General features: G+C 37.3%; 1 protein-coding gene across 1 annotated transcript in view; it reads left to right on the forward strand.

Moving 5' to 3' along the window:
* Nucleotides 1–24,614, forward strand: part of BRM (transcription regulatory protein SNF2) — a 153,287-nt gene that overhangs the window by 40,033 nt on the left and 88,640 nt on the right. The window contains exons 7-8 of the mRNA XM_089441065.1: nt 8,331–8,423; nt 8,510–8,593. Of these exons, the coding sequence (XP_089297191.1) occupies nt 8,331–8,423; nt 8,510–8,593 (177 nt within the window). The remainder of the gene's footprint in view (nt 1–8,330; nt 8,424–8,509; nt 8,594–24,614) is intronic.

Genomic DNA, 24,614 nt, shown 5'->3' on the forward strand with positions numbered 1-24,614 from the left:
GTGGAGAACTCTACAAAGCCTTCCTCCACCTCAAGAAAAGATGTGTTATCCTGAAATATCCTTCTGAATGCTATCTTCCTCCCTTGTGAAATCTCTCCATCCATGTGAGGAGGGTATCTGTGTGAGGTCCCACCACGAAGCCACTCTTGACTGTAGTACTTGGGATTCAAAGAGTGAGCTAAGCAATGCAAAGGTGTGCAATTCTTATCCCACCTAGAGATAAGAATATTCTGTGTGGTGGACCATAAGCTCTCTGCTGATGTCTCATATGCAGGGCACTCATTCTCCATAACAATAGTCTTCACAGACTCAATCATGGAATCCCAATCCTCATAAACCTCTCCTAAGATGGGCTGGTCCGTGTCTGCAAACCGCAAGAAAGAAATGATAGGGTTCATGATCTTTATGGTAAGATCCACCCTCTCCCACCAACCATCATCTAACACTGTGTCCTTTACCTTTTTTGAAGCAGTTTGATCCGTCTTTCTCCAAAAAGACCAAAGATCTGAAATAACCATGGCCCCAAGAGCGGCCTTCACCTCCTTCAACCTCTTAAGCATGATGAATGAGGAAGCAAACCGAGTATCTGCAATCTTCAACAATGATAGATGTGTGTACTCTTTATATATTGTGAGGGCATTGGTATGGTTTTGCACAAAATTTCGGATATGGCGTGCATCCTCAATAAGATTGCCAATCCGTGTCACATCTGAAGCAATAGATTTGAGTGCTAAATTCAAAGAGTGAACAATGCATGGTGTCCAAAACATTTGTGGATATTTAGTTTCCACAATCAAGCCAGCTGCTTTGCAAACAGCGGCATTATCTGTGATGATTTGCACACAACTTTCAATGCCTACTTCTTCAATAACTTTAATAAGCAGCTCACCCATATATTGTGCATCCTTGTATTGTCCAAGAGCATCAACTGCTTTCAAGAAAACCGGTCCATTTTGAGAATATAAGATGAAATTGATGAGAGGATGGCGTGCTGTATCTGTCCATCCATCAGAAACAATACTGACACCAGATGAGATCCATGATGATTTATTAGGTTGTAGAATTTTATCCACCTCCTTCCTTGCCTTAACCAACAATGTGGTTCTAAGTTTCTCTGAACTTGGAGGCACATACCCAATTAGAGCCCTATCAACTGGAGCTCGACAAGCCTCAATAAACAAAGGAGACCGTGCAACATTAAAAGAAATGAAGTTGAGATAGAAAAAGAATGCCAATGTAAGATCAACCTCATCTCGCTGCTCACGCCGAAAAATCTTGTCCATTGGAGCACCATAAGTTTGGGCTGCCCTCTTTTTTGTTGGCTGAATTTCTTTTCTCCCAAATCTACTACTATTAGCATTCCTCAAGAATGGAAGAGGATCTTCATTTTTACTAGTTTTCCTGCTTGCTGCCACCACATTCCCAGAGCCAGCTGCATCCTCCCTTTCCAAATCCATTTTTTCTCTAGGACTTATCTTTTTGCATGCTCCAATTCCACAAGGAAGGCCCAACAGATGGCCCTTAACTCGAAAGTAAGTGCTCTTAAATTCACCCTTGCAGAAATTACAAGACCAAAGCACATTCCCTCCCGGATCAGCCTTTGGCACTTGCTTCTTGGTTACATAATTCCAGAGAGGGTATTTTTTTAGCTGTGCTTGTTGTCTTGCTGCAACAACATCATATGTCAATGTTGGCTGAGAAGCACCTACAGCTTCACTTGAAGCACTTGGGGCACTATGACCAAGAGATGGTGGAACAGAAACACTTGGAGGGGGGGGGGATCACGAAAAGCACCACCCTTCCTTTGACCTCTGCCGGCTGCCTTGGATGATTGAGTCATTAATCTTCTCACTGTTATAAAGTCTACACACCTTCACCTACAAAAAAAACAATTAAAGTTAAACAATTATAATTTATAATTTATAAACTTATAATTTATAATTTATAAACTTATAAAGTTAACTCAGAACTGTTATATGATTCAATATGTGCACACTGCATACAAATTGAGCAAAACAATTCAAATTTCCCCAGAGATGGAGCTGTTGATAACATGCAGTCTTGTTGTTTCTTACTGTTTGTCACAAACCGCAATAATTATGCACTGTCAAAGGTCACAATAATCTATCACTGTCACATTACAGTTACAGACATCACTATCATGTCAAGGATTACTGTCAACAATTTTGTATTGATTACAAAGATGATGATCTTTTTGGATGTCAAAAATGGATGGTCTCCAAATGAATCGAGTTGCCTTATAAAGTTTCAGATAGACCTCATAGAAGTGCCACAGAACCTCCGAACTTGAACAATAATAGATGTCAGCTACAATACTTTGGTTACTTAGATATCATGAATGTTCTTGGTCTTTTGATCTTTATGAGTGCTAGCAGAGATCAATTGTAACTTCTAATTTCATCCTTCAATAGTCATTCTTCGACTTGGATGTAATATGGAGTGCTTCAAATGTGTAAATAGAGCTTTGATGCAGACTTGGCATTGTCCACAAGACTGCCCATAAAAGCCAAATATTTGTCCTCAACAAAAGCTTAAACTTTGTTCATTATTTCAGCATAGTACAAAAATAATGCCACGGGATCTTTGCACGAACAATTCCTCAAAATCTCGTTCAAGAATTTCAGATGTAGGTGTTTTCATAACTTTGGATATGTGTGTTCCAAAACTCGAATACGTGTGTACCTCAAAACTCAGACTTTGTGTGCTACAAAACTCAAATAGGTATGCCTTGAATTCTTATCATACAGTGTCACCATAGGTTTTGATCTCAGTTTCTTCGCATATCACAGTGCTATGTATATCACATGATGTCGTTTCAAATATTTGGCATTGCCTGAGCAAGTGCACCTGGTCTTGAAGTATAATTCGGATGGTCATACAATCTAAGCAAGAGTTATAGTCTAAACACACAAAGGTCGTATGATGTATCTTATTGCCAACAATAACTATTCAGTATCATATGGGTAAACTGCTAGAACTGTCAAGGTTCATTGTATGGTCAAATTTCACTGCCACTCAATGGAGAACTGTTTGTCAAGTCAAAAACTTCTATCATATATCGTTCACTTTCAATAGTCACAGTTCATTTGTCATCACTGTACACATTAATTGTATACACTGCAAAGTTTACTTATGAATGTAGATAGGCTTTAGTCCTTAATTGTGCTAATGTCAATGCCTTCTACTATCATAGTTCTGACTGCCTTCTTACACTCCTGTAAGTTACTCAATGCTGCCTTCTTACATTTCTATAGACAACTCAATACTTTGTCCCCCTTTTAATATTGGTACCCTTGTATATTTGTGGCAACAGTGATGTCCAAAAATCAAATAGCAAAATGTGATTGAAATCAGTGTGTCTTACATTGTTTGTTTGGGGTTACACTTGCTGGGATCTCCGCTGAATGGAGAAAAATACCAATTGTTTATGAATGCTATGGCTATGTTGCAAATGCGGTTGATATCCCTTTTGTCATCGTTCTTTATTCTAGCCTGAAGAAAGAAGTTCTGATTGAGAGCCGAATCCAAATGCTCTCCCGCGTGTGCGGGATTGTCTCTGCTCTAAAATATCAATTGTAATTTGTAATATACCATTCGTTTGACAAAAAAAAAGAAATGCACAGATAAAACACGGGTTTAGGGGTTCCGGTTTACTGGTTTACGGGCCGGTCTTGAACGCTGCACAGCAATCGGCACGGGCACCAGCCGCACCACAATCTGCTCCAGACTCCAAATTCAATGCTAATTTCAAACAGCCTGCTCCACACGACAGCTCCAGACGACAGCAGGACAAAAATAACCGGGAAAAATCCATCGCGTAGGCTTTAAATTACATTTTTTGCGGGGTACGTATTCAACCTGTCGAAATACGTTAGGGCCACGTTTTCTACCAATGAAATACGCGTTTTCTAAATTCAGGACACGACGAAAACCGGAGAATATGTATTAAATTTTTCAGGACACGTTAAAATTGTATTCGACACGTATTAGGGCCGTTTTCGTGTCCAGTACGTAAAATACGGGACACGGGACCCTGGAGGACGTGTCCTGTGACTTAGTTTATTAGGCAAAGGGCATGATCAAAGATCATGCCCATTCACGAAGAGGCACCCAACGCAGTATAAAGCCAGGGGCCTCGCACCAATTGTATCATATTCTTTCTGTTTAATAATAATAAAATATGAATTTGCTGAATAGCTGAGTTTTTCTGTGCCATGCAACCTATTTATTTTTTCATAAGATTTAGAAATGCTCAATTTCATAGAGAAAGATTGAACATTTTCCACTTTGATTTAATGGAGGACATCTTTTGTGGATCTATTTGCATCAAGGATTTGTCTCCTTGAGAGGAAATCAAATTTCTTACTTTGAAATGCCCTTGAACATAATTGGTACAACTCTCCTGACAATATTCTTTGACATGGTCTATAAACGATATTTCATAGAGATTAGCTTGAAGAGATTAGAGTCAGATGCTTTGGGGATATGAACTATGAAGGTAGAGTTGAAGGACTTACCATGGACAACTCTATGACGCACAACTTGAACCTTTCCACTAGACTTGTGCAACTTGAGATAACTGGGAGTTAGTTACCTCTAGTACCTTTGCTGGTTCTGCAATGTTTGACATCCTCATAAATTCGTCAATGTCTGACTTGTCTGTGATGCCCAATTGAACTGCTTCGGATAAGGTGGCTCATTAAACAGTGGATAATTTGGAGGTTAGGACTCTAATAGGTAAAATATCCAAGCGACAGTATTACTGGGCACCCTATCTTCATATGATTTTACCACCATTTTGGGGAAATAATCTTTTTAGTGACACTCTTTAAAACAAATGCCACTGCAACAAATTTGACTTATTCTATTCTCACCTATTATGGAGATTGTCTACCTTGAACTATAACCATGATTTTAGTTTAGAGTCTCTATACCTATACTCTTATGGAATTTGTGCTCATTTGTCATTTATGCGCAAAATTTCATGAGAAGAACAAGAAAATGCACTGATTATGGTTTTATATATTTAGTCACCTTTGGTCTACTGATATGACAAGTAATCTTCTCATGATGAGAACATGGAAATGCACTGATTATGGTTCTAAGATCCATTTGGTCACCTGTGGGTCACCGATGTGACAAGTAGCCTCTGAGACACCTACATTTTGATATCTAAATAAGGTAAGTGAAATCTAGAATTTAAGGTAGTTATCTGGTGCTTCCAATTCCGTTGCACTGCTAATAATTAGAACTCAATATAGGGCAAGGTGGTCAGTTATATGGGAGCAGAATAACTGGGGAGGTTTTAGGTGCAGCGAGGAGATACTAATTGGTCATTTTGAATTTCATAGGGAGCTCAGAGAAATGCTTTAATAGATAAAATATCTGAGAGGGGGAGTCTTTAGTTAAATCACTGAACTATCCAGGCTTTCTTCTCCACCACTCTCTTGGGGTCAAGGTTACGAGAATCTGGACGAGATTGGCATGGAAAAACCAAAATCTTGAACTGGACTGGACTGAGAAGTAGGAAAAAGCAGGAAAAATGAGTCATATAAAAATACATGAAATATTTAAAAATCTGATAAAAATATTATATGTTCTTGTACATGCTTGTAAATCCAAACCGTTAGCAGTAAACATGCAGAGTTTGCGCATGCATATACTATATAGCATGTAAGGGTAAATAGAGCAAAATGACATCGTGTGATACACTTCTGAACCACAATACATAAACATTGAGGCTTTAAAAGCCGTTTAAAATCCAAAGAAAATCATACTAAAGAAATTGGTATGTCATAACCTCAAAATCATTCCCTAGGCCAGGATACTCAACATCACAAAGCAATCACTTACAGTGTATATCGTGCTACAATCCCCAACTCCTGGGATGTAGAAAACCAAGGTTGCACTTTTTTATTTCATATGGTGCTGAAATGCTAAAAAATTGTTTAGTCTGCTGAAACTGGTAAAACATGTATATTTCTACTTTCTATGTGTGACGTCCTAGGAGTTAGACCATTACAAAGCTTCCTGAAGTAGGGGTCCACTTCTAGCTTTAAATGTTAAAAATCCAAGGTAATCTTTGATTTTAAAAATTTAATGGCAAAAGTTAAATATAAAATCAAAACATAAGAATTCTCTTGACTTGCCATAGGGACATAGAGGGTGTAGGGGCATCACTATATGGTGTTGGATTAGGGTTTGCTGGTTCTTGTCCAAACCTGCACCAACTAGTCCTGGTTCACTTTATGTGTGGAATTGGATTGCTTTTTCTTAATCTGGCCTGAACTGGCCTGTTTAGACAGTAACCGGCTAGTTAGTAAAACAATGATTTGTTATAATAACTATTTTGTGGGCTGTTCTGTTAGATAAAACTGATAACATGCTACAAGTTTGTCTTTATTTCAGAGGGTGCCACCCTTGGATATACTTACTCTTTTGACCTACAAACTTAATCAAAATATTAGTACTCTGGAGTCTGGCGTTGTCATCAGTGGTCACTGGTCATCATTCTGGAATCTGGAGTATCTGTGGACAAGAAATTGTAAATACACTCTTTATCATTAGACAGCCAATTCCAAAACAGAGGCATTTGGTCTGCTATGGATTAACTATACATTGATATGTGAATGCTGTATTATTTAACCTAAGCTTCAGAGTTAAAATAGTTTACCTGATACTTGAGTTTCCTCTCCTGATACTAACTGGAGTTTGACATTGCATGGCATTAGTTAGTACAGTGTGAGGTTAATGGAACTCTGTGGTACATATCTCAAAGTCAACCGAGATTTTTTTTTTCCCAGGTAGTTTTACCAATGTTAAGCTGGTTTCAATATTGCTTATTGTTAGGATTTTCTTGCATTCATTTTCTTAAATATTTGAATGATTTATTTGGAAGTTATCTGTCTGAAAGGGCTGTAAATTGGCTGTGGCTGTCAATTGCACCAGGCATTCTTTTTGCAAAGGCTGCCATATTTCTCTGTGAAATTCCTTCTGATTTAGTGAGCCCATATGAATGACCTGAATATTTCAAATAGCTTTAAATATTTAGTTTTATAAGCTACCCAATAAAAGTGCAGTAGGTGTGTGAAGGCAAGCATTCTGGAGGCAATGTGAATCTTAGTAAGAGGCCACCACTTCCTTGTGGCCTAGTAGGTTAATTTTGTCTTTGCTGTTGTATGTTCCAATCTCTGCAAGAGGGACCACAAAGCCAATGCCAGTGAGTTTAAACACCTCTGCCGGCAATATCTATGACCATTGATAAGCTTGGCCTATTCTGGAATCTTATCTAGGCTCTAAAAATCGCTTTGGCTTTGCCCCCAGACCCAAATACAGTGAGCCAGTGAAGCTCTCAAAAGGTCTGAATGCACCCACAGAGGCAAAGCTCATTTTTATTGATCAGATTACTATGTTGTCAAGAATCTTTGAAATTATTCATATGCAATCTCTTTTTTATTTTTATTTTTAAATGTGAGTGTATTACCATTAACATTTCCTCAGATTCACTAAATGGTCAGTTGGCAGTGGGGCACAGGAAATTACAAAGCATCTGTATCAGGCAGAACGACAGAGGGTGGGGGTTTCCTGCACGTTGCAGCTCCTAACCCACCTCCCATCTCTAAGATGTGTGTCATTTGAAGAGAATTACTTGAACATTCCACAATCCAACGAAAATATTAACCCCAGCCTATCCATCCCTTGTCTCCAAATCCTTGTACTATAGTCTTCCACTACTTCTGAGATACTATTGCTGGCCCTGAGTGTCTCATTCACTTGCTAAGATCCAGTAATCTAAAAGGCTTGATATTGAATATTCAGTTTTCTTTTTCCTTCTTTTTCTTTGACCTTACTATGATTGACTCTTTTAGTTGTTCTGGTTTCCTCCTTTTTCTTGCATATTTCTAAGTTTTTTTGTCTTTTGTCATTTGCACTAACTTAAAATACTAATACAAGTTTCAGCATAATGAAGCACATGTACGGCAAAATTTTGACGAGTATGGTTTGCATGTGCTAATTAGGTGGTTTATCTTAACTGCAAATGAATCGATTTTGAATAGTAGAAACAGATTTAGTTAGTATTTTAACAGCATTCATTCAATGCTGTCTCCTTTTAATGCTCTCATGCAGAGTCAACACACATCTTAGATGATACATAAGTTTGTCGTTGTGAATTCTTTTTCTTTCAACCACTTTCGGATAGATCTTATTGTTCCAGTTCGACATTTGTACAGATGGTGATCACCTTGATTTCATTATCTTTTACAGTTTGAATGCTTAAATAATTTCGGATAGTTGATATCTGAATGCAGGTAATGGCCTTGATAGCTTATCTTATGGAGTTCAAGGGAAATTATGGTCCTCATCTCATAATTGTGCCAAATGCTGTCATGGTTAACTGGAAGGTAATACCTTTGTGCATTTTGTTTTTGCAAATTCATTTTCATATTAAATGGTCTTGTTTCTAATGTAAACCTGTAATTGTTTACAGAGTGAGTTACATAATTGGCTTCCTACATTATCTTGTATTTATTATGTTGGTGGGAAAGATCAACGTACAAAATTGTATTCTCAGGTATGCTTTAGATGAATATATATGTATTCAGTCCTTCAATATCAACTATTCATTTATTTTAATGTTATGATGGATTGATTTTGAAATTTGAAACTAATTAGACATTCGCGGGACATCGTTGATTATTCCTGCATCTGCAATATTTTTGTAAATTGCACAAACAATAGTGAAGATTCTCTTATGTGATTTATAGCAATGGAGTATTGTTAGGTCAATGACTTTGTGTGCATGAAGATAATAAAATGCAATCATTCTTTGATTAATCCTTCAGTGATTCTATTGTGAATCGTGATGACTTGTTGAAGCTTGATGCACAATTTCGATATTTAGTCTCCATTGCTCCAACACTTCACTTCATATATATAGATAACAATACATATCAACAATGCAATACATGTTGGAACAAGTCAACCATAAGAAAACCCTAACCACAATTTCCTCCTAGCACTCCCAACCAAAGCTGATTGCTGCAGCAAAGATTCTCAACAAGCTAGCATACACATTGAAAAGTCCTCCTTGCCACCTATAATGCATCACGAAAGTGTAAAAGTTAGTTTTCCTCTACATTCTCCACATCAATCACTCTAAATAGTACTAGTGTTTCCAGATGCCATAAAATCCTATTATTCTTCTTTCACAAGAACTACAAGATCAAGTGCTCCCTTTGCTCCTCCAGGGTTTCTCCAAAACCTTAATTTCCCATGCCTTTTTATGGGATAATCCTAGTCTTCTCCCAAATCTCCTCAAGAACCCTAGAATTCAAGACAAAAGAGAATAAATATGAAAAAGTGGATAAGGAGATTAGAATGCTGTAGCTCTCTTATCTCTTTCACAAGCATGTGATTACACGAGTGAACGAGAGTGAATTTATGAAAATACTCTTTCCTTCCTTCCTTATATGAAAGGTGAGGGAGGCCAGCAATATAAAATGTATTAAGTCCACATTAAACAACCTAACTTGCATAGGCCCACATGTGGAGCACTTGGTACCTATACTTGCATTAGAGAAGTGTACAAGGTCCCTCTTTTTTGTCGACATCTAGCGCTCTAAATGGTAGTTGGTTTTCTAAATGCCACAACACCCTAGTTCTTTTCTCTCACAAGAACTACAAGATCAAGTGCTCCCTTTGCTACTCAAAGGTTTCCCCCAAACCTTAGTTTCCCTCATCTTCTTTGGGCAGAAACCTAACCCTAGTCTTTTGTCGAGTCCCATCAAGAACCCTAGTGTTCAAGACAGAAGATAGTAAATGCAAAGAAGAAAGTGTACAAGGAGACTAGTTACCTCTAGGTCTAACATCTGTAACACAAGCATGTGATTAAGTTAGTGAAAAATAGTGAATTGTTGAAAATGCACTCTCTCCTTCCTTAGATGAAAGGCTAGTGAGGCCAGCAATCGTGAAGTTGATCAAGTACACAACAAGCAACCTAACTAAACAGTAGATATGCCCGCATGTGGAGCACTTCAACTCCAAGTGACATATATGGAATTCCAAAACTTGCATGTCCAACTAGCGAGGGTGCCAACTTGTGTGCTCCTGAAATGTGTTCAATGCTACAAAAATCTCCACTGCTCCAACACTCCCTTCTAAGACATGTTTATCTTTGGTTCCACCTCACCTACATGATCACTCCTCAACCCAGTCTTCCTCATGTCAAGTATAAGCCTCCATGCTAGCAACCAGTTGTCCCCATTCTACCTAGGGCCCAACACTCTCCTCAAAATTACTCAATGCTCTTCCAAGTATGTCATCCTCCCAAGCAATCAACCAAGTTGTCCATGTCCACTTGAAGAATGGCATCATACCAACATGGGTCTTCAACCTCTAAGGAAGTGTGCCACATAAGTATCATGTCAAGGTATACCAATGCATAAGTAGGCAATCTCCAATATGTATGTCTGCTACAATACAACCAAGGGTTATAAACACACTATGCACTCCTCATCATGTGAAGCACCCCTAATCACGGTGTAAACATTTTTGGATTTACTCCAAAAGCTAACAATAAGTTGTCAGTTTTCTGCAACTCAATTGTGTCATTTGCTGGTCTAAAAGGTGGGGACATTAATAGGTTTGTTCTCACCTCCGAGAAAGGAGGGGATTATATTCAAGATTTTTTTGCCCATTGCTACAGGAAGCTAGAATTTGTTGCTATATAACTCTTACGGTCTAATATTTGTTTCTATATCATAATATCACCATAAAGATGTATGCTAATTCACAACAAATAAATAACATCAGTTGCTGTTATTTATTAAGTAGAATTGCCATAAATTATAAAAGTCAGACTAAGACGAGCAGACTAGATGTCTTCTAAGATGATTTTATGTTTAAAATTTAAATAGCTTTGTAATGGGGATAATTACCTCTACATCCCAGAATATGACCTTGATGAGGTGTTGTTTTCTCATAGGTTTCTATAGTAGATGAGGGAGTGTCTAGCTTTAGTGAGAGTTTTGTTGGAAATTTTGAAAATTTGCACTGTAAAACACTTGTGAAATTCCACCTCATTTACTTGAGTGTTCTCCGGAATTGTTTCATATAAATTTCAGCCTTATGGCTGAATCTGAAATATTGATTACAGCAACAAGTACTTCAATTATGTCCAATCTTTTCAATACGCAAGCTCAAGAAGATAGACAAAAAAAAGGAGAGATGAATATGACGGTTCTTAGGGCACAATCTCAACCAGCACACATCTGAAAATTACTTTATAATGTCAGATTTACATTGCTAAATCTGATTTATAGTTTCATCGCACACATGTAAAAACACACAATATTTCAGCTGGATTGTTCCAACAAATCAGTGTACTAGAACTACCTTGAAACTACTGTTAATAATGAGAAACCAAAGTCTGATTCTACAGATCTGCAACATAAATTTAGTGTAAATCTTTCAGCCTAGGTGACTGCTGTCCTGATGTTCTTCCCTCACGAAATAACTTGATAACATAATTTAACTGTAGAAATTGTGCCTGATGTTTACACTATGTAAGCTCAAGAATATAATCAAAGAAACTGTACTTGAAGGAGAGATGATTACGACAGTACTTAGGGCACACTCTCAACCAGCACACAGATCTGAAAAGTACTTTTATAATGTCATATACATCGCTAAATCTGAATTATAGTTTCATCATATGCATGTCAAAACACACAACATTTCAGCTCGATTGTTCTAACAAACCAATGTACTAAAAGTAGCCTGAAGCTTACTAAAAATAATGGGAAACCAGAGTGTGATTTTACAGATCTGCATCATAAATTTAGTGTAAATTTCTATAGCCTAGGTGACGGCTCTCCTAATGTTCTCATTAAGTAACTCAAAAATGCTAAATCTGACTTATTGTTTCATCATATGCATGTAAAAACACACAACATTTCAGCTCGATTGTTCTAACAAATCAATGTACTAAAAGTAGCCTGAAGCTACTAAAAATAATGGGAAACCAAAGTGTGATTTTACAGATCTGCAGCATAAATTTAGTGTAATTTTTTATAGTCTAGGTGACGGATCTCGTAATGTTCTCATTAAGTAACTAAAAAACATAATTTATTCAACAGTAGAAAACCTTTTTATTTTTCTGAACATGGCATCAATCACACAATAGCTGACAAATTAACAGCGTAGGAAATAAAACACATGCACAGGGATTTCTCCTTCTAATCAGATTTTCATTTCTTTGGTCAAAACTTCTAGGGTCACATTTACAGCCTGCTTGAGCCTACCACTGTATGGTCAATAAAACCACCTCAAATGATAATAAGGTCATGGGCAAACCAGACACCAAACTTGTGTATGAGACCACCCTCTGCACAACAATTGCTAAAATATACAGAGGTGTACATACTCTACTCCCCTCTGGATTTGAACACATGACTCCTCAAGGGGAAACACATGTTCTTAAACATTATGCCCGCTCAAGATTTATGGCCTGTTGTTGCCCAAAATGTACATTTCAATGTGGGCAAAATTCTAATCCCACCAGGTGTAATTTTAGAGGTGCAACCCTCAGAGTACCATAGAAGGCCTATGGTGATGTCTCATACTCGGGGCACTCACTCTGTAGAATAATGCTCCTCACGGACTCAATCATGGAATCCCATCGCTCTTAAACCTTCCCTAGGATGGGTTTGTTTGTATCTGCAAATCAAAGCAAAGAAATGATAGGGTCCATGATTTGAATAATTAGATCTACCCTCTCCCACCAAGCATCATCTAGCACTGTGTCCTTCACTCTTTTAGAGGCTACTTGATCTGTTTCTCCAAAAAGACCAAAACTTTGAAATAACCATGGCCCCAAGAGCGGTCTTGACTTCCCTCAACCTCTTCAACATGATGAATGAAGGGCAAACCGTGTATCCACAATCTTCAACAATGATAGATTGCTGCACTCCTTGTAGATAGTGAGGGCATTTGTATGGTTTTGTACAAAGTTACGGATATGTCGTGCATCCTCAATAAGGTTACCAATCCAAAGCACATCATAAGTAATGGATTTAAGTGCCAAGTTCAATGAATGGACAATGCAAGGTGTCCAAAACACTTGTGGATATTTAGCTTCCACAACCATTCCAATAGCCTTGCAAACAAGTGCATTATCTGTAATGATTTGCACACATGAATCAACACCTACATCTTCAATAACTTTAACAAACAACTCACCCATATATTGTGCATCCTTGTATTCTCCAAGTGTATCCACTGCTTTCAAGAAAACTGGACTATTCAGGGAAGACACCATGAAGTTGATGAGTGGGTGCCGTGTTGGATCTGTCTATCCATCAGAAACAATGCTAACCCCAGATGTTGGCCATGATGCTTTAATAGGCTCAAGGATTTTTTACACCTCTTTTTTTCCTTCGTCAACAATGTGGTTTTAAGCTTCTCTGAACCAGGAGGCACATACCATGATGGGGCCCCGTGAGTTAGAGCTCAACACATCTCAATAAATAGAGGTGAGCTTGCAACATTAAAGGATATGAAGCTTTGATAGAAGAAAAGGGCAATGGTGAGATCAAGCTCTTCTCGTTTCCCTTTTTGAAAAATCTTGTCCATTGGACCAAGTGAAATTGCCTTTCTTTTTGCTGCTTTTCCCCCACTAGAACTCTCAAATGGGAAGTTGTAGCTGTCTTTCCTCAAAAATGGAAGGGGATTATCATTCTTGGTTTTTTTTGATTTTGCAATCACATTTGCCATACCAACAGTGGACTCTCTTTCCATTTCTTTGCTATTTAGTAAAAGAACTTGTGTACCAGCTCCAATTGCACAACCTGGAAAAGCCAACAAATGGCCTTTTACATGGTAATATGTGCTTGTGAAAGTACTGTGGCAAAAGTTGCATCTCCAATTCACATTGCCTCCCTTCACCTTGCTCCTTGGCCCATCCTCTTTTGTGACATATTTCCACAAGGGATATTTCTCAATGTTACCTTTAGGAGGAAGTCTTCCCTCAACATCACTTGCAATAGAGGGAATACTTGCAGCAGACTAATGAAATTGGGGGAGGAGGGGCATCTCCAATGGGGACATTTTTCCCCTTTCTTTGCTCCTTACCTGCTGCGCTTGATTGAGCCATGAATACTGTAAAAAAATAAACAAAACAATCATAAATTTGTAAAAGAAATGCATATACAAACTGTTGTAATACAAATGCAAAAAAATAGAGAGGAAATTCACTTACCTGTTGCTTGAATCTCCTTGAAAACGCTCCACACCCTTTGCTCCTTGCTCCAAACTCCTCACAACAAACCCACAACTCTCCTATTGCAAAAGAAATGACAAAAATGATGCAAATGAAAGGCGCGGGTCCCATTTTGCTAGATTCATGTTCGGAAATCAGGACACGATGTGTCCGATTGGGACACGATTTAGATTCGATCGTGTCCCAATCAGACACGGCATGTCACAAAATCCGGACACGATTTAGGTCAAATTGTATCATATTCAACGGATTCATACACATGGTCCTGTTAGAGCGAATCCAATTTCATAGCTTTCTATTAACCAAGCTTATGCTTGGAGGTAAATTTTAGGAATGCAAACTAGATCTAGGTTGCAAGTGCAAATGTCCCAATGAGGTTCAATGACAATAACACTTCAATGCAAGAAAGAGCCAATTCACTTATAATTAAAATTCACGTGTGAGAACAAGATTAGCTTACAGTAATGATCAATGAAGCAAATTAAATTTTACTCAATGAAATAATATCACAAATGCCTTCAATAATAAACACTTCTTAAGATGAATTTAGTTATGTTAGACAATGGAAACAAGTAAAGTTTTACAATGAAAGCATATTTGAGTCTGGCAAACGAGATTGCTAACAAAATTAGAAAGAGACTACTTAATATCTTCAACTTGCAAATGAAACCAAACACGAGAACAATTCCAAATGCAAGAGAAACAAGTTAGTAATCTAGATCTAAGAGAAAGGAAAAAGAGAAGAAGGCCTCCCTCTTAAATAAGGAGGCTGGATACCATGGGATAAACATCCCAAGCTCCCCCAACAAAGAGATTTTATTATATCAGTGTTTCACGGGGACTCGCCTCCCCCTCCCCCCCCCCTAGGGGTCTAGTTTCCTCGCTCCTCCACGCTCCAGGGACTTGGGGACGAGTAGGGGACGTTTCCCCACGCTCCTAAAATGGAGGAAACTCGGGGGGACTTGCCAGGGAAACATTTCCCTTCCCTGAGGGGACGTTTCCCACGCTCCCAAAAAAATGGCCTTGCTTATAGTTTATGATTTAATAGACCTAAAGTGGTACAAAGCTACTCATGTTCTGTATGGGGATAACGTCTTGTGTTGTCTTTTGGTTTCAACAAGCGTTATTTTAGAGGGTCAGTATCATGGAAATTTGCTGGACCATATAGCACGTACATGAATTTTCCCTTTTAAAACTTCTCCTTTTTTTCTCAAGTGATGGCTCAATTACAGTGGGGAGATAACTGGAGTGACAGGCAAAGAATATGAGACATTCAGTTTGTGTTTTTAATTTGCATGACATTTGACATACAAACTATGGAAGCAACACCTATGTCATGTGGGAAATAATTGGGTGGACTATAGACTAACATGCGTTTACTGCAAGCATGACAAAATACTATGGGCAACAAGAAATCTCAGGAACTGTCGTTATATATGAATTTATACAGTTACAAAATTTACACAGAGCACAGTTGCTCAGTTTGAATTCTCAGGTCTGAAAATTATTTTCACCCCTGAAATACACTGCTAGTTTGAAGTTTGAACTGCATGGCATTGCTCTAATAAGGTAGACAAATTATCCATGCCATCGTTGGTCACCCAAGTTGGTTCGCAGATGGTCATCTTGCAGTCAATGTCATTTGATAGTAAACTTTCAGAAACTCTTTCATGTGATCTTCTCATCTCTCTTGGAACTAAAACTCTTCTTTCAACATATGGTGTACTGTCTATATTATATATAATATAACAAACTTTCTAGCTGTTGGATCCAATACAGCTGGACAACCCATTGTAGTTGCTCCTTCTACTGCCAATGCAGTGTTCCTGATCTGTTCATTTACCTTTTCATAGAATTCAGTGGCTACCTTATCAAGCTGAAGCTCTCCCTCTGTCTGACCAAAATCTAAATTAGAATTTGACCAAGCTGAATTAGAATTTTAAATTTATTATTTTATATGATATTATAAATTTGGATCTGTCAAATGATATTCATATCAATGATCATGCTTTGCAGCTTTTCAATTCAAACCAAATTGTCATAGTGGACTCAATTAATAAATTATATTTTATATTTATAAATTTTTAAGACCCTGATGCTCCCCCACGTTTCCTAAAAAATGGTAGGGAGCTTTTGCATAGGCCGCTTCCGCGCCCCCTCTATCCCTCGTCCCAGAACCTTGGTGGAACATTGTATTATATATTGCAAGAGAAGGAGTCCTTTTGACAAAGGAAAGGACTCTTCAATCTCAAAGAGGGTTACAATGATGAAAGAGAACTTCAAGACCCAACCTCCTCAAGATGCAAAGATGAATCAGATCAACTATAAATTATAACTCAAAACACTTCAAGCAATGCTAATCCAACCCTCCAGGGCACTCAACCTTCAACAAAAGGTCATACAAGAGATTCCACGCCCTGAGGAGGAAGGCCTCCAAAACCTTATGACCAACCCAAAAATTATTGAAAATATTTTATTTAAATTTTACTAAATTTTTTTATAATGATTCTCTTAAGATCAGGTTAAGGAAAAGAGTCAGCAGCCTTGGAAAAATGATACACAGATTCCTTAATTTTTTGCAAATGATGTCAAGCCTCAAGAAATCGATTTTATGCCAAAAATGTGTGGAGAAACCCTCAAACTTTTTGTTGAAGCCCCTGCAAAGGTAAGGGTTAGCAAATACAATTCAATGGCCCAAGAAATAAAGCCCTAGAGGCTTGCGACCAAGGGAAAAGAGACCTAGAATACCCGTGGCCTACAAGAAAGAGCCTAAAAAAATTAATGAGCCACAAAAATGATACCCAAACCCTTCTTGATGTTATAAAATCAGAAAGGCAAAAATATTTTCTTATCTTGATAATTACTTGTGATTTATTTGCAATCTTATTAACTTCTTCTATGTCTTCTTTTATTTTCTTATCATCAAGCAACTATCAAAACATAAATGCATAAAGATCAAAACAAGGAGATAGGATGCAGGCTTTCAGCCAGGGAAAAACAATTGTTGTAGGAGAAAACCGAAAAAATCTCCTCTTCAAATCAAATGAGACAACCAAGGCCCATTGACAAAGACATCCTCCAACCACCAAGTTAGCCTCCCAAGAAAATAGTTCTGCACCTTCGACCTGTTCTACACTTTTGGTTTGTTACCTCATTTTCGCACGCTCGACCTGTTCTGCCCCTTGGGCTTGTTCCTTCAGTTTTGTAACTTCGGCTTGTTTTGCACCTTCAGCCTGTTCCCTTAGTTTTGTAACTTCGGCATGTTCCCTCAGTTCTGTACCTTTGGCCTTTTCTGCACCTTTGGCTTAGTTTTGCACCTTCGACTTAGTTTTGCACCTTCAGCTCAGTTCTGTACCGTCGACCTATTTTGTACCATCAACTTGTTGTGCACCTTTAGCGCAGTTGTGTACCTTAAGCCTGTTCTGCACCTTTGGCTTATTTATATATTTTCGCTTGAAACTTTACATGAGATGATCGAGTTTGTGTTGGTATAATACTTAAATAGGTTGAATGCACTGCTTATAAATAATCTTTTTGTGTGGACGAATTCCCTTTATGGGGTTTACTTGAATAGAGGGCAATCCTACTTGTTGGAGGAGCCATATTTGACCAAATTACATATACAATTTTTTTCTTCTTTAATACAAAATGCCCAATAAGGGATCATTGCATGATGACAAGGACAATGACTCATGACACAAACCCTAGAAACACACAATGGGTGCTTTGACCTAGAAATATAATAAATTGAGCATGAAACCCATGCTTTATAAAAATAATTTTTCTTTTCTTTTACGCTAATTTTTCTTTTTCTTCCTTTTGCAAATACATATGAATTACATCATGTCATGAGCTAGACAACAATTATGAAGACTGATACTAGTTGCATTTTCAACACTTGATGCCAAGAATAACCCTTCAAGGCTAGCGACTAGCCAAAAATGAGATCCAAAGCAAATAGATAACCAGAACCCCAAGCAAAACCCTAATTTTTTTTTTTTGCAAAAAAATTTTAGAGGTGAAATCCCTTGAGAAATTTAGTGTCGAGGTCAAAGACGTCCTCAAAACCCTTGCAGCCTTCCAGAAAAGGCTAGACGATCCTTAAAATAATTCATTGACCTCCAAAGCCCTAGCTGTCTATGTTAGGAGGCTAATGTTAGCTTGTGAATTTGATATTGTTTAAAACCTTGATGAGATCAAACTTGTAAACAATATATACAAATAGATCTAAGCACAAATCGATGCCCCAAGAAAACCCAACAATATATATAATTTGAGGGAAATATATACAGAAGATCTATTCAAAAATTTAATAATACAAGCTCTTTAAGTAGCACATCTATTCATCAAAGCTCTAAAATAATTTTGAAAATATTTTGAAAAGATTTTAAATTAGATCTAGAATGAATGGTAATTAAAACCCCTTTTCTTATTTGAATGATAACTCTTCAAGTGGCCTAATATGGGTTCTTCGACTTCTATGCTTGGGTAGTTGGTTAATTCAACCAAGAATGTCCCCAAGTATCCAATATCTGATCAACAAAAATATTTCTGCACACTTGATAGATAATTGTTAGATCCACAGAGATTTGGATAACACAATGATAGAGGAGTCTAATGGTGTAACCAAAAACCAATAGCTCTGCTCTACCTAATGTGTTTCTCCAAATCTAAACAATGATGCAAGGTAACTATACACCATTGAATCTTCAAGAGCTAATGGAAATAACAATGTGCAGCACTTGTAGAGCATTAAACACCAGAGATCAGAGAGATTATACCATATCACTGAAGAAAAACACCATAATTTTGCCACAAAGACTTTTATTTTATTGCCCAGAAAAAAATATTACAAAGTAGTAGAGCTTTGCTTGACCATGAGCTCAAGATTATTACATCATGTTGAGGAGCTTAGAGCTTCCTTATATAGAAAAAATGATAGCACGAGAACCTCAAGGTGGGAAAAATGACTAGTTGTCTTGATTCGTGGCTTGATCCTATCGAAAATTATTCGAACCCTTGATTATTGCTGCACAAATATCTAAAAAATTTTGACCTCCTTGATTGATGCGCTAGATGGACCAATCTTTGATTTCTGGTGGTTTTGGACCATTGGAAAATCTTCAAAAATAATTTTCTTGGAATTCCCTCATTCAAAATAATGACCTGGACCAAAAATTTTGATTTCCCTTGAGAAACTCTCTTCCTTCTAGCGTAATAAATATTTTTGTGGATCTTTTCTGCCTTGGAAATGAAACTTTTTTTCATTTTGAATTTGATCCCTTTTTTATTATTTTTCCACTTGGAATTTTTATTATTTTCTTTCATTTTTATATTCTTTTTTGACTAATTATTTTGCCTTTTTTTTCCACAAAATAATAACAATGATTCTAGAAGGGGTTAGATATATTTTTCCACACTCAAAGTGTGTCTAAATAGAAAGTTTAGAAGTTGAGGTGTAAAATTAAATACTCGTATCCCTAGAACTCCGATATAGACAACACTTTTTTGCATCAAATATTACATAGACATCCCAAACAGAAGGGGAATTTTGACAATAAAAATATGACCTCTAGTCTCAACTAAATTCTGCGACACTTGACAGAGGATCTAGTATGATAATTTACATTGACCCGATACACTAGGATTCACATAAGACCTTACCATTGAGCCCCACCCTACCTTTGGGGCATCAAATAGGAGAAAAACTCTACCAATTATAAGGGTTAAAAACATGAATAAGTGGTGGAGGGTAAAAAACTCCCTATAGTGAAACTATTTGGTAAAAATCACAGACTTACCTAGGTGTAATACATGGCTTTATCAACATAATCGAATAATTTTTACATGATGGCCCACAAAGTTGCAGAATTTGGATTACAACTGAAGACTAGAGGCTGCAATGATGATGGTGAAATCTGAAATTTTTTTTGACTACTTTATTTTTTTCCTTTCTTGAACAACAAATCACTCTTTTACCCTCTCACCCTTAAGAACATTTCAACAAGATAGCGTACAATCAGATTTGAAGCTGTACAACCTTTGCATAAAGAAGAAATGCCTACAACAATGTTGTAGTTTGAGTGGCCTATTGTTATCATGTTGGTCTCTTCAACAATTGACTTTCCTTTCTTAGGATGCACTCACCCTTCCCCCACTCTTTCTGTCATCTCATATGAGATTTACCTCTCCTATAATTTCCTCTTTTTGCTTTGGGAGAAGTAACTCATCCCCTCCATCCTAATTCTCACCTATCTCAATCTTGAGACATACGGATAAGATTAAATTCTAGTCAAAGTCACAAATTTTATAGATATAGATTAGGATTTAATCATGCATTCACTTCTATTATTTTTTAACTTTCAAGTGAAATTAAAAGATGGAATTAGTGACCATCTTTCAGATGAATGTCTTGAACCATGACTTGTGCATGAAGTTTCTATTCCAGCTACATTGTTCAACATTTAGGACAACATTAGTACACTTCATATTATACACAAATTACGATAAAGCTGAATACATTAGTGCGTCCCAAGTTGATACAAGTCGCTTCAAGTCATCCAAGCAAGGACAATCCCATTTCTTTCCCAACACTAGTTAGGTTATCCACCATCGACAACAAACCTTAACTAGCAGTAGAAACACCTAGTAAGGAACCCCCTAAGCAAGCTAAAGCTTCCACAAGAAGCTAACAACAATCCTTCGATCTTCCACCTCCATTCTAGAAGTTGTCAAAGAGATTCATCAAGTGCACAAAATCCACTCACCTTCAGGCACTACAAATATGCCTCTAAGGTTTCATCTCACAAAGATTAGGTCGAGCTAGCATTAAGACATCGAAACAAATCCTAGTGACACAAAATTTCTTTAGGTTTTACTTCCTACAAACGTTAAGTGTTCCAACTTTTGTATCACACAAGCCACTGATTGCAATAAGTACATAAATGTTACAAGTACATACAATAATGAGCTATAATAAAGGCTTTCTTCTCCATTTATATAAGATAGGTGAGGGAGGACAATGATAGAAAAGTGGACTGGTTCCACAATAACCTATTCTAGGTCATTAGAGTAGGTCCATAAGTGGAGCATTCTACCAAGAGACTACACGTGTTACTATGTGGTTGGGCTTCACTCCCAAGTGGATTTCTTTCTAATCTAAGCCCCTACATGTCAAGTGGTCCTCATCACAAGGCTGCACTATGATGTCCCTAGGGAATTTTTAGCTTTAGGGTTGTGAAGGTCATAAGACAAACATTACCAATTTTCACAGTGTTATTTCAACTTTAAGCAAAGATAAAATAGAGTACACAATGATGCAGACATTAGTAAACTTTGTAGTATATCAATTTATCAATTCGCCATTAAGGCTACTATCCTAGTACTGAGTATCCAATAATGGCTGTCTACCAAATATAAAATATCTACTCTTGTAACAATAATAGTAACAATCCTCTAATTACTTTGAACAACTTACAAACTGATTTGTTTATCAACTTTATCTTCGCCTACTAAGGACTAGTGATGCCCTAACTAGTTGTTTGTCGTCTTGCACATATCTGTCAATACTTTGTTGCCAAATTAGTGCTTTTGGGTTGCTTCATACTTTGCTACTGTAACCTGCCACCCAAGTCCTCCCTTGTGATGTACACAAACTGGTCAAATTTTGAGTACGCTGAGGTATCTTCGTTGTTTCAGGAAATGCGGCTCCCTATCTCAGGGATTCATAGCTTCCCGTTGTCCTTAAACAACCTCAATTATGTCCTTTGCACTAATTCACTGTTCAACAATCCTCTAGAATTAATGTTAACCACAAGTAAGCCCTAGAGACCCTTGCTTCCCTAATGCGAGCTTGGAACTTTGATGTCTTGCCTGAGAAAGTATTCTTTGGATGCAAGATTTCCACGAGTCTTTTCTCCACCAAATTCACATGAAATTCTTCTCTTACTTGCCAAAAATGACCAAACAAAAGATTGCTCCTTGGATGAACTAGCCAAACAAATGATGAAGAGAAGGTTGACTAGGATGGAATCTTTCACCACCGAAATCAGTTAGAGAGAAGGGGTCTTAAAACCCTCAAAGCCTTAGCTCACAAAAAATAGAAATATCCAATTCAACCATGATGCCTAAAATGATTTCTCCTCTTTGTTATTTATAGACTCCTTACGGTCTTTTATCCTTATTTTAGTCTTAGGGGTTACAAGATAAGCCCCCAATTCTAGCATTGCCCCAACGACTCCATATTTACCTTAGCTCACAAAAAATAGAAATATCTAATTCAACCATGATGCTTAAAATGATTCTCCTCTTTGTTATTTATAGACTCCTTATAGTGTCTTCTCCTTATATTAGTGTGAGGGGTTACAAGATAAGCCCCCAATTCTAGCATTTTGCCCCAACAACCCCATATTTACCTTAGCTCACAAAAAATAGAAATATCCAATTCAACCATGATGCCTAAAATGATTTCTCCTCTTTGTTATTTATAGACTCCTTACGGTCTCTTCGCCTTATTTTAGTGTGAGGCGTTATAAGATAAGCTGGATTCTAGCATTTTGCCCCAACGGCCCCATATTTACCTAATGTTGCCCCAAACACATTGGATAATGGGTTTCCCCCTTTATCATCAACTATAGCCTATGGGGTTGGATATGCTACATCTTCCTTGGCCAATTATTTGGAAGAGGACATTACATGCACACTGTCTAAGATAGGCTACCAAGGTCAATACTATAGAGCCTATGCAAAGGCCCCATCCTATTCAATATGTGCCCCATGTAGGAGATGGTATGCCACTTAATATAACTACCTCCATCAAATGTTTGCTTCCTACAACTCATATCTCCAGGAGAAACATCCACCTATAATAAGTTCTCCAAATATCAATCAATTGAAATAGTCTTAGGATAGAGCAAATGGGAAGGGTGTCATCATGCACACAATGTCACATGGAGCACATCCCTAGTTTGGTGAAACACTTTTCCAGCAACGCAAAGCTAATGTTTTCATTGACATTAGTCTTACCTCACGTAAAATTTCATTTTGAAGATGTAATCTCTTGCGGTCTAGTAATCTCCAAAGGCTTTGCGATAGTCTAGGATATTGTCACCCCATTTTGAACATCTAAAGAACATTGACCACCAATGAATTTGAAGGAACATAAACCTGGACCAACAACAACTACCAAATGCCATCATTCTTCAAGTCAACTTCACGAGCCCAAATTTTCATACACTAGACATTGAGTTGTTTAGAATAGATATAAGACTAAGACAAGTGGTTCAAATATATCAAGAACCCAAATATAACATTGCATAAATACCATCAATCATGAAATACCAGGCTCATGGTACATGGAATAACCCATGCAAGTCCTTGATCAACTTGTAAACATGGGTATCTTTCCCATGCATTTCAAATTCTGGCAATTGAAGCATTGGCCTCAAGAATGTCAACTTCTTCATTTGAGAGAATTCTTTAGAAATTGGAACAAGCGTGTTATCAAGCTTAACTCTCTCTTTATGAGAAAATCCTACAAAAAATCTATGCCTATACTCTTTAACACCTATCAACTGCAAGCATGGAATCAATCATTGGTTCGACAATATGTTTTGGAACTAGATTTGTGGCATCCTGTTATAATTGCTTTTCACAGTCATCCTCAACATTGGAATGCACACACAACATCCTATTGTCATGTACAAGTGGGATAGGAACAATTAGTAATCTGTAATTGAAACAAGTGCCTTATCAAGGTCAACTTCCTCTTTATGCGATAATTCTGCAAAACGAATCTTATATTGTTCAATATTCCCATCGGTTGAATGCATGAAATCAATCATTGGTTCAACAATGTTAGATTTCCTTCAAAGTTAAAACCAAGTAATTGATTCACAATTTTCTAAGTGTAAAACCAAAAATACAAACCACTGCTACACTTGAAACTTAAATTACAAATACACTGAATTTTCACAACGAAAAATAAATAGATAAAGGAGAAGACAAACACATCTCACACATCTCACACATCTGGCAAAAGATATACCCAGGAAACCCCAACTTCGGGGAAAACTTGGAACTTTTTTGTGTCTTTCTTTTATTATATTCAACAAAAGGATTTTCTTCATAAAATTACAGCAAAGGAAAACTTCCCTTTCTCCACAAACAAACAACTGATCAAATTTGAGATAGATTGATCTCCCTCTCATGCATTAGATTTGTTGTATGACTGCATAGATTTGCCTATCCACTGCCAATGAGAATAGTATGGACACACAAGCTTCCCTTTCTTGCGCAAACATGAGAATTGGAGGTT

Source organism: Pinus tabuliformis, chromosome 9 (genome assembly GCF_031772625.1).
Source record: "Pinus tabuliformis cultivar Carrire ecotype Pingquan chromosome 9, CPIR1, whole genome shotgun sequence".
Lineage (NCBI taxonomy): Eukaryota > Viridiplantae > Streptophyta > Pinopsida > Pinales > Pinaceae > Pinus > Pinus tabuliformis.